The 14,514-nt window shown below is 40.2% G+C and overlaps 1 protein-coding gene across 5 annotated transcripts in view; it reads right to left on the reverse strand.

The window, feature by feature from the left end:
* Positions 1 to 10,967, reverse strand: part of hdac9b (histone deacetylase 9b) — a 46,750-nt gene extending 35,783 nt beyond the window's left edge. For 3 of the 5 annotated variants that reach the window (XM_072715973.1, XM_072715979.1, XM_072715972.1), the window contains exons 1-2: positions 10,937 to 10,967; positions 9,560 to 9,691 (exon numbers count right to left, since the gene is read on the reverse strand). In XM_072715973.1, the coding sequence (XP_072572074.1) occupies positions 9,560 to 9,691; positions 10,937 to 10,952 (148 nt within the window). In that variant the 5' untranslated portion in view covers positions 10,953 to 10,967. Of the gene's footprint in view, positions 1 to 3,747; positions 3,782 to 8,145; positions 8,182 to 9,559; positions 9,692 to 10,936 lie in introns of those variants that run through there. The other 2 variants (XM_072715983.1, XM_072715981.1) reach the window with 2 other exon arrangements.
* Between the last annotated feature and the right edge of the window lie 3,547 nt (positions 10,968 to 14,514).

Consider the following 14,514-nt stretch of genomic DNA (forward strand, 5'->3'; position numbering starts at 1 on the left):
GCTGATTGGTCAGTCTCCTATAATCATGCATGTGTCACTAATGTTAATGTGAAACAGCTGGATGAGTCTTTAGGTCAAGGAAACAAACCAGTAAAAGTACAAAGAACTGAACTAATTAACCAAACACAGGAGCCTTTCAGTTTTAAAGTAGTTTGTAAAACCTGAAGTAGCTCATAGTGTCGCTCCTCACATGGATTAGTTGGTCACCTTACTTGTCACACCAAATAGCTCCAAGACTTCCTGCAAAATCATCCACTCTTCAAACAGGCTGCCCCTGAAGATGGGAGACAGTCAACATGTGTCAGTGAAAGGTTCTTACTTGGGGTAAAACTGGTAGATGCTGTGCAAAGATGTCAGCACACCACTTTCCTTAAATCTCTCATTCACACACATGTACACAAATGCACGCAAAACTGCACATCACAGTTAGCCTTCCCTCCCTCCAACATGCCCGTGTAGATAATCCATCAACCCTCCTCCTCTGAGACGTGCCACAGCAGCCCTTTCAACCGGATGCACATGCCACATTTCCTGGGCAGCTGGGACGGAGGTCAAAGGTCACCACGACTGTCATGCAGAAATCGCTCGCATCTTAAGACAGCGGAGCAGCTGTACAACTTCCTGGCGGTGACTCTGCCTCTAAGCTAATGCCCACGGTGGATCCATCCATCCTATCTGTGAGCAAAAATAAAGTGAAACAGGGTCTAAATACCAACAACGGGAGAAATGAGCTTCTCAATTCTGGCTACTTGAACCAGCTTCCTGTTGGATGCTTCACTGCTTCCCATTAGGTTAAAATGGAAAGTGACTAATAGGGGTTTAAATGGGTTGAGACCTTGACTTTTAGAACCTCAGTTCTGCCATCAGTACTAAATACTTACAGACATCTTTGAATGACGTGTGGCTCCTTCAGTTAAGCTCCTTATAACTCAGCCATTGTCATCACACACATCAGCACATAAAAACACATCAACGCCCCCACAGTAATGTTCAAAATCCTGCATTAATTTATTTTAAAGCATGATGTGTCCATGGGTTATTTTTTGGACTTAAAAATGGAGAATAATTTAAATTATACCCATTAAGACAAACATGGTATTCTCTACCAGGACCTCGGAGGGAGCAAAAATGTGGACCAACTGGCAGGATCCAGAGCCACAGCCCTGGAGGTGTGAGGCAGTCACACTGCCCACTGAGCCACCAAGCTGCCATCGCAGGGCTCCAGCATCAAATATTGCCAGTTATTTTCTCTATGATTTTTATATATTTGACCCAAAAATTAAATAATTGCAGATCATTTTAAAGGATGTTTTTAGAGGACAATATGGAAATATTATATATCTTTTAACACTCCTGTTACTCCGTTCAGCTTTGCCAGCTCCTCTCATTCTAAAATAAATTCATCTGAAAACCAGTTTAAAGGACCTGCAGATCAATATGACCACATATTTTTTGTCATGTTACTTCAATATGAACGACATTTTAAATATTGCATGAATTATAATTAATAATGCTTGTGCCACTGGGGAAAAGGAATGTCTTATGCTGCATGTTTTTCATTTTTCAAATGCTCTACACCAAAGAGCATAATGGCCATGCAGACACCCACATATGTGACACCCTTCCAACTATTTGCAGTTTGCCAAGTTTCCATTTTCATTCAGGGAAAAGGAGTCAGTTTTACACGCGTGGGAAAAAATGGCAATACTGCAGCTTGGATGATCTGCTTTGTTTAATAAACAGAATATCATTAAAATCTATATTAAAGATAACTATGACATCATCAACCAAACTGTTTGAAAAGAAATGTAAGTGACTGAACTCAAATGGTTGATAGCTAAGAGCAACATTTCCCTCCACATGTGAAGGCCTTTTTCTGACTTATGTCTTCAAGCAGGTTCCTGGCCTGCAGTTTGAACTCTCTCCCTTATATAACCATCTGAACCGCCACATACTTGAGAGAAAATCTAGCTATTGCATCACAAGGGCACGTTAATTTTATTTACAGGTTACATAAGTGTGCCTCTCAAATTGTCTATTTGTTTACTCTTTTGATTTATTTCTTTGATATACGTAGGTTTACATAGCAAATGTCCAGCCTCGTGATATTTTTCTTTTAAAACGTCTTCTAGTTCTAGTTGAAAATGAGTTTTGCTCCTAAAAACACTGGTCCATGCAATGTGACAGTGGGCGTGTCTTAATCCTGGAGATGCATAGCTGGGTTTCTTAGCAGCAGCTCCCCCTGGAGGAAGACTGTGAACTACAAGCAGAAAGGTTTCCTATAGAAAGCCACCTCAACGCAGTCCTGCACCCAATTGACTAGCACAGCCCACAAAACCTGCTGCAACACAATTAAATTAATCCACAAAAAGGGGCAGAAAGATGTTGAAGAATGATTACTATCAGAAAAAATATAATCCTTGTAACACATCTAATTTAGAAGAAGTGGACAATTTAGATCTGCCTCAACTGTTTGCTGAAAAAGGCCATATCTGTTTAAGATGCAGATTACCATTAGCCATAAAAATTAATGTGCCAAGATATAATTATGGTGGATATTAATTTGCCAAGAAATGAGCCAAGACTGTTTGTCATTGGATTACAGAACTATGCTTGCTACTTAACGATGGAAGGAAACCTGGAATGGATGCTTGGAAGCAGAATTCAGGATCAGAGAAGGTCAATGGGGTAAAACCTAAGCACTTAGAACGGAAAGGTTTGGTTCCCCCTGCTGCCAGGTCACCCTAAGCCTTTACTTCTCTCCAGTCCAATAATTTGTCAACTGACACGTACACAAAGTCTCTGAAGCTGTCAGTGACAACGTGCACATAATATGCCAGTGTGATGTCATAGACAGAAGGCGGGATTAAATCCAAGGCTATGGATGCTGCTTCACTGGTTCCCACAGCCACAAATCAGGAAAAAAGAGTTGTTCTATAGTGCAATAGATGTACATAGCAGATATATATTTTGTATATCCCTGTATATAGTATAGATAGTACTATATCTAATCTATTTAATCTCTTTTTATATAGTTTCTAGCAATATTTAATTGGAGCAGTTGCAATAAGCATTTCACTGTAGGTTGTTCTATGTATGATGATGTATGTGACAAATAAAATTTGAATTTGAAAAATAAAAAACAAAATGAAAAAGGAATGAAACATGAAATGTGAACTGTGATGTGAGAATATGAAGTGTGAAGCTATAAATTCAGAATTGTGTACATTTCTCCCACATCAGCTGATTGAAAACTTTGACAGAACTAAATTTTAATTGTGATTAAATACTAATGGGTCTTTCAGAAGAATTATTAAAATTCTGACATGAATCCTTCTTTAAAATATGACAAAACATCATTAGTTTTAAACTCATTCCTAATATAAAATCCCCCAAGTATATATAATACCAAAATAAAGTGGAAAAATCGGGGTCTTGTACTTAGTTTCACATGTGTTTTAACTGGCACTTAAAGACGACCCCTGGGACCCCCTGTCAGACCTTGGCAGCCTCCTTCCGATCCCCAAATGACCCTGTAGATGGTTTAACCCATTTCATGCCACGGACTGGAGTTCCTGCTGAGGCCTTCTGTCCCATAATTCACAAGAGGGGCTCCCCGGCCTGACAGGGAGAGACAAAGCGCTGAACCTCTCGGATGATTGGCTGGCCCACTGTGACACCGTCAGCAGCCCTGAAACGCTTCTGCTTATATCATCAGTGCCAGACTGGCAGCCCGTGACCGAATACCGTATTGTAGTTGCGCCATCCTCCATTTGGGTCACAAGGTACACCAGCATTTCTCTTTCTGCTGAAAATAGCTATGAGAAATAAAAGAAATGCGTGTCAGTTTTACTACTGTCATTCCACATTACTATTGTCATCTTTTCCTATAGGTACATTTTTATCCAATAAAAACAACCTGCATTTGAGATCCAACCATCCATCATCCATCTGTTCATCCAATACAGGATTGCGGGGACACATGAGATTGATAACATTGTTTCTGAAGTTTTGTGTGTTTCCATGGACTTGCTAAAAGTGAGAAACCATATATTTACACCAGAAGGCTCATTTTCATTTTTTACCCCCTATATTTCTCGACCCAGAGAGGCCATTCAGAGACATACATGATTCACGCTGTAAAACTCACTCCGGCCAGAGTGAATGAGATGTAAAGGGCAGTTAAAATTGAGTGGGAGCGGGTTGATCCCCTGAGGGCGTAAGCACTGAATAAATGATGTGAGAACATCAGATGAGACCACAGGACTATTCATATATCACGGGGAAAGACAGAATTTGTGTTTCCCGGTGACTGCAGTGGGGAGAGCTCACGTCTTGCAGCACCTCCGCTGATCATATGCGGGAGATAGATCTGTTCTCTCTGCAAAGTGTTGACCTCTGGCCCCTAAAAGCTTCCCATGCGGTGGCAAGCAAAGCAGAAAAGTTCTGAAGTACAGGAGGATGTTCCCGCGGCTACACTTCTCCTCGTTCTGCTATGAAATATGAATCTCGTTACTGTCTGCTCATGCAGGTACACCATGCAAGCCACAGCTACCATATCAGGGTTATGCTAGGTTGCGGAGAGCGCATGCAATGCATCCCATCTTGCATTTTTTCTCATGTCCCTTGGCACTTCTGACGATGTTACCATGGCTGGCTTTGTGATGCTACCATCACAAATACTTTGTATCTGCTTTTATGTTGCTTTTCTTTTACCGAGTGCTTTGATTTGCCTGTTCGATATCTGTAAGAATTGTCGCTGTCCCCCCTCCTCCTGCAAATCCCATAATAAACAGCTGTTCTGAAAAAAAATTACAATAACATTTATTTTGGCCAGAGGAGAGAGCGTGTTTTGTAGAGAGCTGCCGGCTTGATTGTGCCCTGACTGAGAAGCAGAGGAAAGGCCCCGTAAACCAGGCGTGCGAGTCGCCGTGCGGCTTCTCGCACGAACAGCAGGGCACGTGCGACTCACGCCACACCAACAGTCAGGCCTTTGTTCCACTCCGATTACCACCACAAGCGGCTCAGGAACAGGCGGAAGGAACAAGCGAGCGACCATGCAGCTCTTCCTGCGAGACCTGGGCTGCTCTGGACCGTCTGGGTCTTTCGGGTCCAGACGATTTCCCCACGCATGGAACAGGACATGACAAACGGATGCCAACCTGCCACTCCTTTGCCCCCCCCCCCCCACAACCCCCCCAAAATCCCCTTTAAGCAGCTTGGTCTGCACAGAACCTCTTGCGGTTTCTTTACACTCGTCTCCCAAGCCCAGCTGAGGGCCGCTTACTGGGTTTGCTAAGGTGGTAACCAGAGGCTCGCAGATCAATGCCGGCAAGAAGCCAAGAAGCTTCAGTGCCACACAAGCCTTAGAAAGTTAATGGCCGGGCTTAAGGGTTTTATGGGCTGCGAAAAGGGCCACGGTAACAAGAATGAAAACAACCGGCCCATTAGTTGTGAAGTTTGGCGAAAAGTAACGGATTTACAGTAATTTGCTTGTGGAGATTTTCCCAGCAATCAGCATGTCTGGAGCACTCGAGAGGCTTTGACTCACTTGCCATTAGTGACAAACTATTAGACGTGTATTTTATTTACCAAAATCTTGATTATGAATGTAAATTTTGAAAAAAGTAATTTTAACTAATTAAGACATCATAATTCCTTCCACTTCTCAAGACCACCCGTTTAATTTAATAGGCACTAATGCTAAATTTGACTGAAATTAAATAATGAAGCCAGTGATATGTCTGCGCTTACAGGTTATGTCACGCCTTGGCCAGCAGAGGGACACATAATCGAAACTGATCCCAGCAGGTTCCAGTTAACATGACGCATGTTACTATTGTGTCCTGAAACCTGCGACCCACAGCTTTTGAGAAATAACTTTGCACGTATGAATATGACCAAAACAAGTCTGCTGGAACCATAAGTTTTGGCACATATCTGATGAAGCTATCAACAGCAGTAACATAAAAAGGTCAATGTAACTTGAGGGAGTGGTTTCCTAAAAATGAAGCTCAATCTTAGCATTCCTTAGGGGCGGCTTGATGGACGAAGAGTGTCTTCTCCATAGGGTAGCCGTCCCCGGAAGGACTGCGGTGTATTGTTCTTACTCATGTGAATTTTACAAGCAGGGGAGCCATAATTGTTAGGACGATTCCAGGCCCCCCTGAGTGACAGGGGCCCGAAATAAACTGAAAAATGCCTGGATTAGTCTGGATTGTAATATACCTTCACGGGCCACAAAGTCTCTAGCGATGCCGCTGATTACAGGTGAGCTCTTTTGACTCCCCTACTGACATTGTTACGAATGACCCATTTTCCTCAAAACCCCTGAGAAAAAGAATATATAAAAAAGCAAAATTGTCCAATTCATTGCCTATAAGCTCTCCTGTAATGCTTGAAGGAGGACTTCAGCTAAGCCACAGCGTGGGCAATTGTGCATGGTAGTATTAAAAAAAAAAAAAACTAATTAAAAACATACCTAGAATCAAGATTTCAAAATAATCTATATAGAAAGCGACAACCCAATATGTTATTTGTATCAGCTCATAAAAGAACCACTTAGATAAACACTATGCTACCCTACTGCAGGGTGCTGCCTCAAAATAAGGGTAACTACTGTAATGCAAGAATGTACGTAATGCAGTTTGGGAAGCGATTCATTCTCATCAACATCCCAGGACTGTACATTACATAAAAATGTCCTTCTAATATTCATGAGTGCATAAACTCGCCCAAAATATGTCTGTTTTAATATTATATAACTATAATTTATGTATAATTGTGTTATCATTAACTCCACAATCCAGGAAAAGCAGTTTGAAAATGGAGTTCATTAAGACATAATTAATTTATTAGGAATGCACTGTTATTTCCTGTTAAATTGCCGCCCACACAAAACCAATACTATGTACAGTGCAGTGTGAAAGTCTTAAGCAGTCAAAGAAAATGTTTAAGACTATATATCTGCGTAATAAGTGCATATTTGGTAAGAAAAAAACTAAACTGTAGAATATGTACAAAAAATAACAAGAATTTATTCTGCCCACCAAAAGGTTACTGATATCTTGTTGGATGGTTAGATGAAGAGTGTTTGGGTCCTAGGCCTCCTCTCTGGAGCGGCACAGCCAGTTCCTGTGTGCTTTTGGGTCCCACCACCAGATACTGTAACTTAATGATCTGATAAAGCATTAATTAGCCAAACCCATGTGCTAGTGGTAAAGTCAATAAACACATGCATAACGGACGGCTGCTTCAAATACCGAGGTGAATTTAGGAGATTTTAGGAGGTGACTAAGCTGACACACTTTGAAAAGACATAATATCATAGTTTTTCACAAATGTGAAGATCATTTAAACATATTTTTATTTGACTGTTTAAGACTTTTATACAATACTGTATGTTCTACATGAAGGTCTTGTTGTCCATTACATATATTTAGTTTTTTTTTTTTTAAGATCAAGTCAGCTTTGCTGAAGGGCCCAATTTTGAAATGCCCCTCCTGACCATAGGATTCAGGCAGAGACCTTCTGTTCACCAGTGTAGTGTCCAAACCAACAGAGTTACCCCCATATAACTTCAAAGAGGTTCTTCTGAATATTTTCATTTAAGGGAGAGACCTAACTAGCACAGTCAGAGGAGTGAGTCAGATTCCTGTCTAAAACAAAATAAATAACTGGAGAGGAGAAGTTCAAATATTTACCCTTTTAAATGTCATTTCAAATGCCGCTTGCGTGGCAGCGCGATCACGGCGGCTGAAAACGCAAATGCCCGTTCAAGAGGGTGAGAGGAAAATGACGGCGCGGTGCATAGAATCTGCCAGAAAGCACATGACTGAAAAACAATCACTGAAACCACAACCGCTGTTTCTGTTTACTGTAAGAGTGTGAAAAACAGGACTGAGTTCTCACTTTTTATTTTTTCAAAAAATCCCTGTTTAGTGACAGAAATGGGAAGTTCCTAAAGGTCATTTTTAATAAAAATAACAGAATATGGAAAACCGTAGCCATAAAATTGTAGCGTTTCCTCTTTAAAGGAAATTGTACTTCCCCTTCCCAAGCACATGTTTGCTTTCACTAAGAGCTAAAAAAATAAAATGCACCGACCATGAGGAACACATCGATCACAAAAAAACACGCACTTACCTAAAGAGGATTCGCCACCTTCGCCCCGTTGTGTTCTAAAAGATTACGTGACGTCACAATGCTCGTCATGACGTTATTAATGTTTTACCCATTCTGTTATTTAACTGACAAATATTCACATTGATTTAACCACCTGTATCAATCTGCTACTTGGGGATATATCAGACAAGATAAATATATTACGACATATATAAAAATATATCAAACAAAACTACAAGCTTGTGGATACTAGAATAGTTAGATTATTTTCCAATAATAAATGTTTCTGCTGAAAAACGATTGTTCCTTATTTTGATATACTTAGTTACAATATTAGTCATTAGCAAAAATTACTCATAAGTCGAAACATTTCTGCAAATTATTAGCAGAGTTTTATCATTCTCTGTAAAGGGCACGGATGCCGGTTGTTTTGTGCCTTTGTATGCGCTGTGCTGATTTATACCACTGCACTCAAACTTAATACCAATTTCACAGTTATTACAGGACAGCTGGGAAAATAATTTAAAGTCGGAAATTTCCGAGTGGTTCAGCAAAATGTCAAACAGTAATCATGGTACCTGTGTTATGTTTTTAGAAAGTTGTGGTTTCTTAAAAAAAAAAAAAAAAAACTTCTGTCAGGGGATTTAATTTTAAAAATAACTATTTGTTACTATAGATATGCATTGGTCTCTGAAAATAACAGCACCAGGCTAGCAGTGTATTGTTGTTCACTGTCTATCTGTTGCATCAGTCACAGGAGTTCAGGATTCATCTATCTATCTATCTATCTATCTATCTATCTACCAGTCTGTTATATATTTGGAAAGGTTTCCTTTCACTCAATACAGTAACACTTGCCCCATAATACTTCCATGTTACAGAGGTCCAGACCAATTGTAAGGAGAGTATGTTCATCACAGAGCATGTAAGCACATTTTTAGCTGTACAGCCACCATGTTAAACACAGTATTGCCCTTTATCTAGGGGAGATTATTGCTTACGCTAGTGGTTCTTATCAGCTCTTAATATTTGTCGTAGCCTAAGGACTAATACTTGCAGTACATCTTTCTGAAAAATGTGGAGAATGTCAATGGTTTTTCAGTACTGTACGATTTACTGCGGTGTGGATCAATTTTTATCAGCTGCGGAATCAGATGCAGCAATGAAGTTCATCACATTCATGCAGCGATGAACCAACGTGCGCCGTGTCCCTCACAACATCCCCCCATCCTCACCCCCCACCCTCTTCAGTACTTCTGATGCCCAAATGCAAATCAGCACTGTCCTCACAACCCTGCATTTAACTCAAGATACTACCAAAACGTATACAGAGATGGCGGCATTAGCCATGGTTGGCAATGGGGACTTTTAATTTACAAATAAATGTTACAGGTGACCTCCTCTTCAAAATAGAGAGGGATGACAAGGCACTTACCATACCGCCAGTAAGAGTACCACGGAGTCACGGAGTACGGGTTGGGGCCTCCGCCTCGGATTCGGTACACCGGCCTGGGCGTGAACATTCTCCGCTGTGACACACCAATGCCGCAGCTCCGTCTGCTGTCCGCTATATTGTTGGAGTAATAAATAAGTTCCCGTTTAGCATCTATAACACATCTCACACCATGGTTTATGCCCAAGAACTATCTGCTTTAAAAGCTACTTCACTAAAGTATGTTTTAGCCTCTTTTACCAACATTTTAACAACTTTAATTTCACAGGGCACAAGGCAGGGGTACATCCTAGCCGGGACGCCAGACTCCTGTGGGGGGGGGGGCGTTTGTACATTATGGCCAATTTAGACGCGCGCCATGTATGACACTGTTACAGTTACACCTCCACCTACCTTCCACAAAAGCTCACATCATATGCAACCTTGGGATTCTGAAAGGCACTATTTAATGTAACCTATTATTATTATTATTACTATTATTAGTAGTAGTACTATAGTAGTAGTAGTATTGATTGAGGATCACGGTGAATCAGACCCTAAGGTAGATGTAAACTCTTATCAGATTGACAGCCTTCCTGACCATGGTTCTTTAACCCATTTATCCATTTTCCTCAGGCAGTTTGCTGCCACTTGTCACGTTCGCATGCGGTCCTAAGCTGGTTTGCCGATGATTCCCCACGCTTTCGCTGTATCGCAATGACTCCACCGTGCTCCTCCAGCGACTCACAGCCTGCTGCTACTCTCTTCATTTCGGCATCTTTTTCCCCACCTGCACAAGCATCCTGGCATTTTACTTTGGCGAGTAAAAGTCTGAACTGACAAGAGACCCACTGCTCTTCTTGTCATGAGTCAGCAGGACATTCAACATCATGGCCCTGGCCTTGTGACTCAAACATACAGACGCAAAGCCAAGCAAGCACAGGGTGATGAGTCAAGCTTAGATTTTAGTAATCTTTCCTTAAATACATTTTGAACCATCGCTGTAATTGCATTGCAGCAACATAACTAATGCATTTATTTTTCTATTGTATAAATTACTTTGGAAGTTAGCTTTTTATTAAATTACATATCTTTGGCTACATTACTAAGCTTGCCCATAACTGTAGAAACATAACTGTAAATACTTAATGAAACGTAATTATCAAAATAAGAATATTTTTATATTTTAAACAAAATTGATCAAAGTTAATGATACAGTATTGCAAAAATGAAAAAGTCCCAGTACCGGTCATGTGTGTCTGCCTCACATCTTCACATGTCAATCGACGCTATTATAATTGGTAGATTTTCCAGAAATACTCCAGCTTACTGCCATCTCACCCTAGATACAGATCAGACGCAGGGACAGTGTCCACTCACCGGCTCTGATTTTCATGATTTTCGTTAGCAGGTGACCGGATTAGCTATGCCGTCTGTGATTAATAGCACTGTAAGTATTGCCGTCTTCCCCGGTTTTTACACAGACTCACACGAGTCCCCAGTTCTCCAAGCACGACACTAGTAATCACAGGAAGTGGTTAGCAAGTGGACTACGGCTGATGTCTCTGAAAAATGACACAGAATTATGACTCTAGTTACAGTTCTCCTTAACAAACTAAAACACTTTGAGATGCACAGTTTAAATATAGAGCCGTGGAAAAAATTAAGAGACCACTCTATATTTATAAACTAATCTGCATTTTGAAATCCTAGTTTAATGATGGTTTCTGCTAGCAGGCCGCTTCCAGGCTCAAAATTTCTAAGACAGCCGTACAAGAATAAGGTGAAGCAGGAGACACTGGGAATGGGCCAGGTAGAGGGCAGAAGCGACTTTCTAATGCCATAGACGACCGTCAACTTATCCGACAGCTACTCATTAATCGTAGGAGGACATGGTATTTTTTTCCCACAAATGTATAAGGTAGCTAAATTCAGGTGATAATTTTACATACCATACACCTGACATGAAGTTTTGAAAACATCCTATTATTCTTCCATTTCCTTTACCTGTTTTTTTCCATATATCGCTCCAGTAATTTTCATACCTCTCAAGTCTTACACATGATATTCACCAAACATAAGCATGAGCTTATTTATATTAAAAATTAAAACCATGTTTTGCCTTTCTTTATGAAGAAAAGCCTTCAATTATTTGAACGGTGAACTGGGTTGAAATGTATTTTGTCCTCTGCACTGCAAGACTTCCTATTATCATTTAAAGATGTTTAGATCGGATGATTGGACAGTCCATTGAAATGCATCTGACATTCTGGTATTGTTGAAAACATTTGAGTTTCTCTAACGTTGTGTGTAGGGGCATTGTCTTCTCGGATAGGAGCACAGTATAAGGAAACACAAGGTGCACCTGCTCTTGTAAAATGGCCTCATTGTTTCTTGGCCATTACAGAATCATGGAGAGCTAGAATGGAATCTAATGACTCCTGCGATACATTAACCCATCCACATATCTGACAAACGGGCAGGTTTTAAGTCCCTCTACCCGATTATGCATCTGTGCTTCTTTGCCCTTGGATTGATGTGGTTTCCAAACAGCAAATCCTACCATAAACTCCAGCTTCATAATGTACAATGTAGAAACTAGCCTGTTTGCCATATGCTGCTGTGATTTTTGAGACAAAAAAATCTAATTTGTTTTCACATTTTTGTGACCAGTGCATCTTGCAATTTCCCCTACAGGATTAAAGAAGAAGACCTATCTATCAAGAAGACCTATCTATCAATGCTAATCGAGGGTCACTTAATCCACCAAAAACGGGCAATTGCCATGAACGGAAGTTTTCTAATATCCATTTTCCATAATTCTTTCAGCAACACAGGGCCACAAAAGGCTATCACAGGAGGCAGAGGACCCACCGTGAACAGAACAGTTACAAGGTATGCACGGATACGCACGCACACACACACACATGCATATAGCAATTTCGAGACACCAACCCACACAACTTTAGACCATAGGAGGAAACCCATGTGAGTAAAAGGTGCAGAATATCTCCAGACAAATGGCAGTAGGGCAGACATCAAAAGCAGAACTGCGAACAATGAGCCACCCTGCTTTACGCACTAAAAAGATTAGAGGAGCCCAGGATAATACAGCACAAAAATTCAACAACACAGCACAATCCATTTAAATTGTGCTGTACTGATTCTGCAGTTCTGATTCTGGCATGAGTGATTTCAAAACAGCAAAACGGTCACTAGGCTTGTACATATAAGACTGAATAATTTCAGTTCTTATGTCCTCCTTCAGGTTCAGATTTGTAGAACAAAAACCATGAGTTGGTGAAAAAGATTCCAGAAGAATTTCAATTCCCTCGCATTTTGAATAAAAACAAGCACTTCTCTCAATTGTGTGAATGTAGAAATCAGCCTTGTTTAAGTGAAGACTTCAAAGTCATTTAAAACAGTCTGTGATGATAATAGACGTTGCGTTTGACAGACCCTTCACTTAAGCCATGTTTCTAACACATTATAATTAGTATCTATAACTAAGACTCTATAAACATTAAGAAAAGCTGAATAATTGATTCCTTACAGACCTCAGGCAAATGAAATCTGTTTCAACCAAGACAGCACACCAAACTACTCTGTGCCTGTTAAGCTACGCAAGCTAAGTTTGTTCATACATTGCACTGTGGCAGTGTTGCTAAAATTAATATTATTTACTAGCCTGTCAGCATATTTTGGTCGACAGTCACCTAAAGGGAATGTGGACATCTGTTAGACTTGGACTGCCAAGAACAACTCTAATATTTTTTTTAAAAGCATGCAAAATTCTCTGGCAGATTTTGCAAAGGAATAAGCAAGGCACCTTCATAAAGACTCTAAAAAAGAAAGCAGTTTTTGGTTATATAGAGTTTATAGGATATGACATTTTTCTTTTCATTGCTTCGGATTTCGAATATTGTCACGTTGCAAGGTCAATTTGATCACTCTTTGTGAGTGATAGTTAATTTCAATGGGAATGATGTCATTGAGAATGATGTCATAGTTAAACATACCATTTCTTCCACTCTCAAAAAAATAACTTAAAATCCATCCATCAAGTCACAGGGGGCCTGGAGCCTATCACGCGGCAACAAGTTTTATTAGCATTAAATGGACCATCTGATTTTTTCAATATAAAAAGAACAAGTTCAGTGAGATCGACTCTTATGCCCCGAATGAGAGACTGTATAATCCATCTGAATTCAGGCACTAGATGTAACTGACCGCCTCTGAAGGTTCACTCAGCGGAATGGTTACAGTCACGCAACGACAAAATTTACATGTGTTATAATCGAAGGCCGGCTGCTCTTCACTTCACAATGGAGATGCAGCTTAAATGCAACTATACAACTATACAAGGTTACAGAAAACAAAAGAGCAACCCTTGGCAAGTGAGAATTGATGATAGCATTATTATCCAGCGGATTATTCAGTGCTTTTAACCAAATCCACAACATTATTCATTTATGCAGCTATATGTTAAACGGTAATAACTGAAGTAGGCCTTCCTTTTTAAGCTATTTTAGCCTCCAGGGACATAAACTGGCAACCCGGACAATAAAAATATGCCCTTAACTGTCACTGTTACCCACTGACTTGTCAAAGGAGACAGTGAATGTAATTGCTAAAAATGCTTAAAAGTATGAATTTGTCTTTAAAAGATCAGTTCTAGAAAACAAATGATCCACATTAAACTATGATAATCATAGCAAACACAAAAACGACCTAAGAGTGTGTTGAAATTGGGCCACACCTAATTTTACCGTGGTGTGGGAGTTAAGGTTTAAACCTGAACCTGATTTCAGAATTATATCAGAATTGATCATCGTATCCCTAAATACATCTCCAAGCGAGAATCATCCCAGGGAGGTATTCCTGAAAGCGGGTTTGCGTTTAAACCCCAACTCCCACACCGTATAGTTTACTGTATATTTATTTCTCCGGTTGTAATA

This window comes from Paramormyrops kingsleyae, chromosome 9, assembly GCF_048594095.1.
Source record: "Paramormyrops kingsleyae isolate MSU_618 chromosome 9, PKINGS_0.4, whole genome shotgun sequence".
Lineage (NCBI taxonomy): Eukaryota > Metazoa > Chordata > Actinopteri > Osteoglossiformes > Mormyridae > Paramormyrops > Paramormyrops kingsleyae.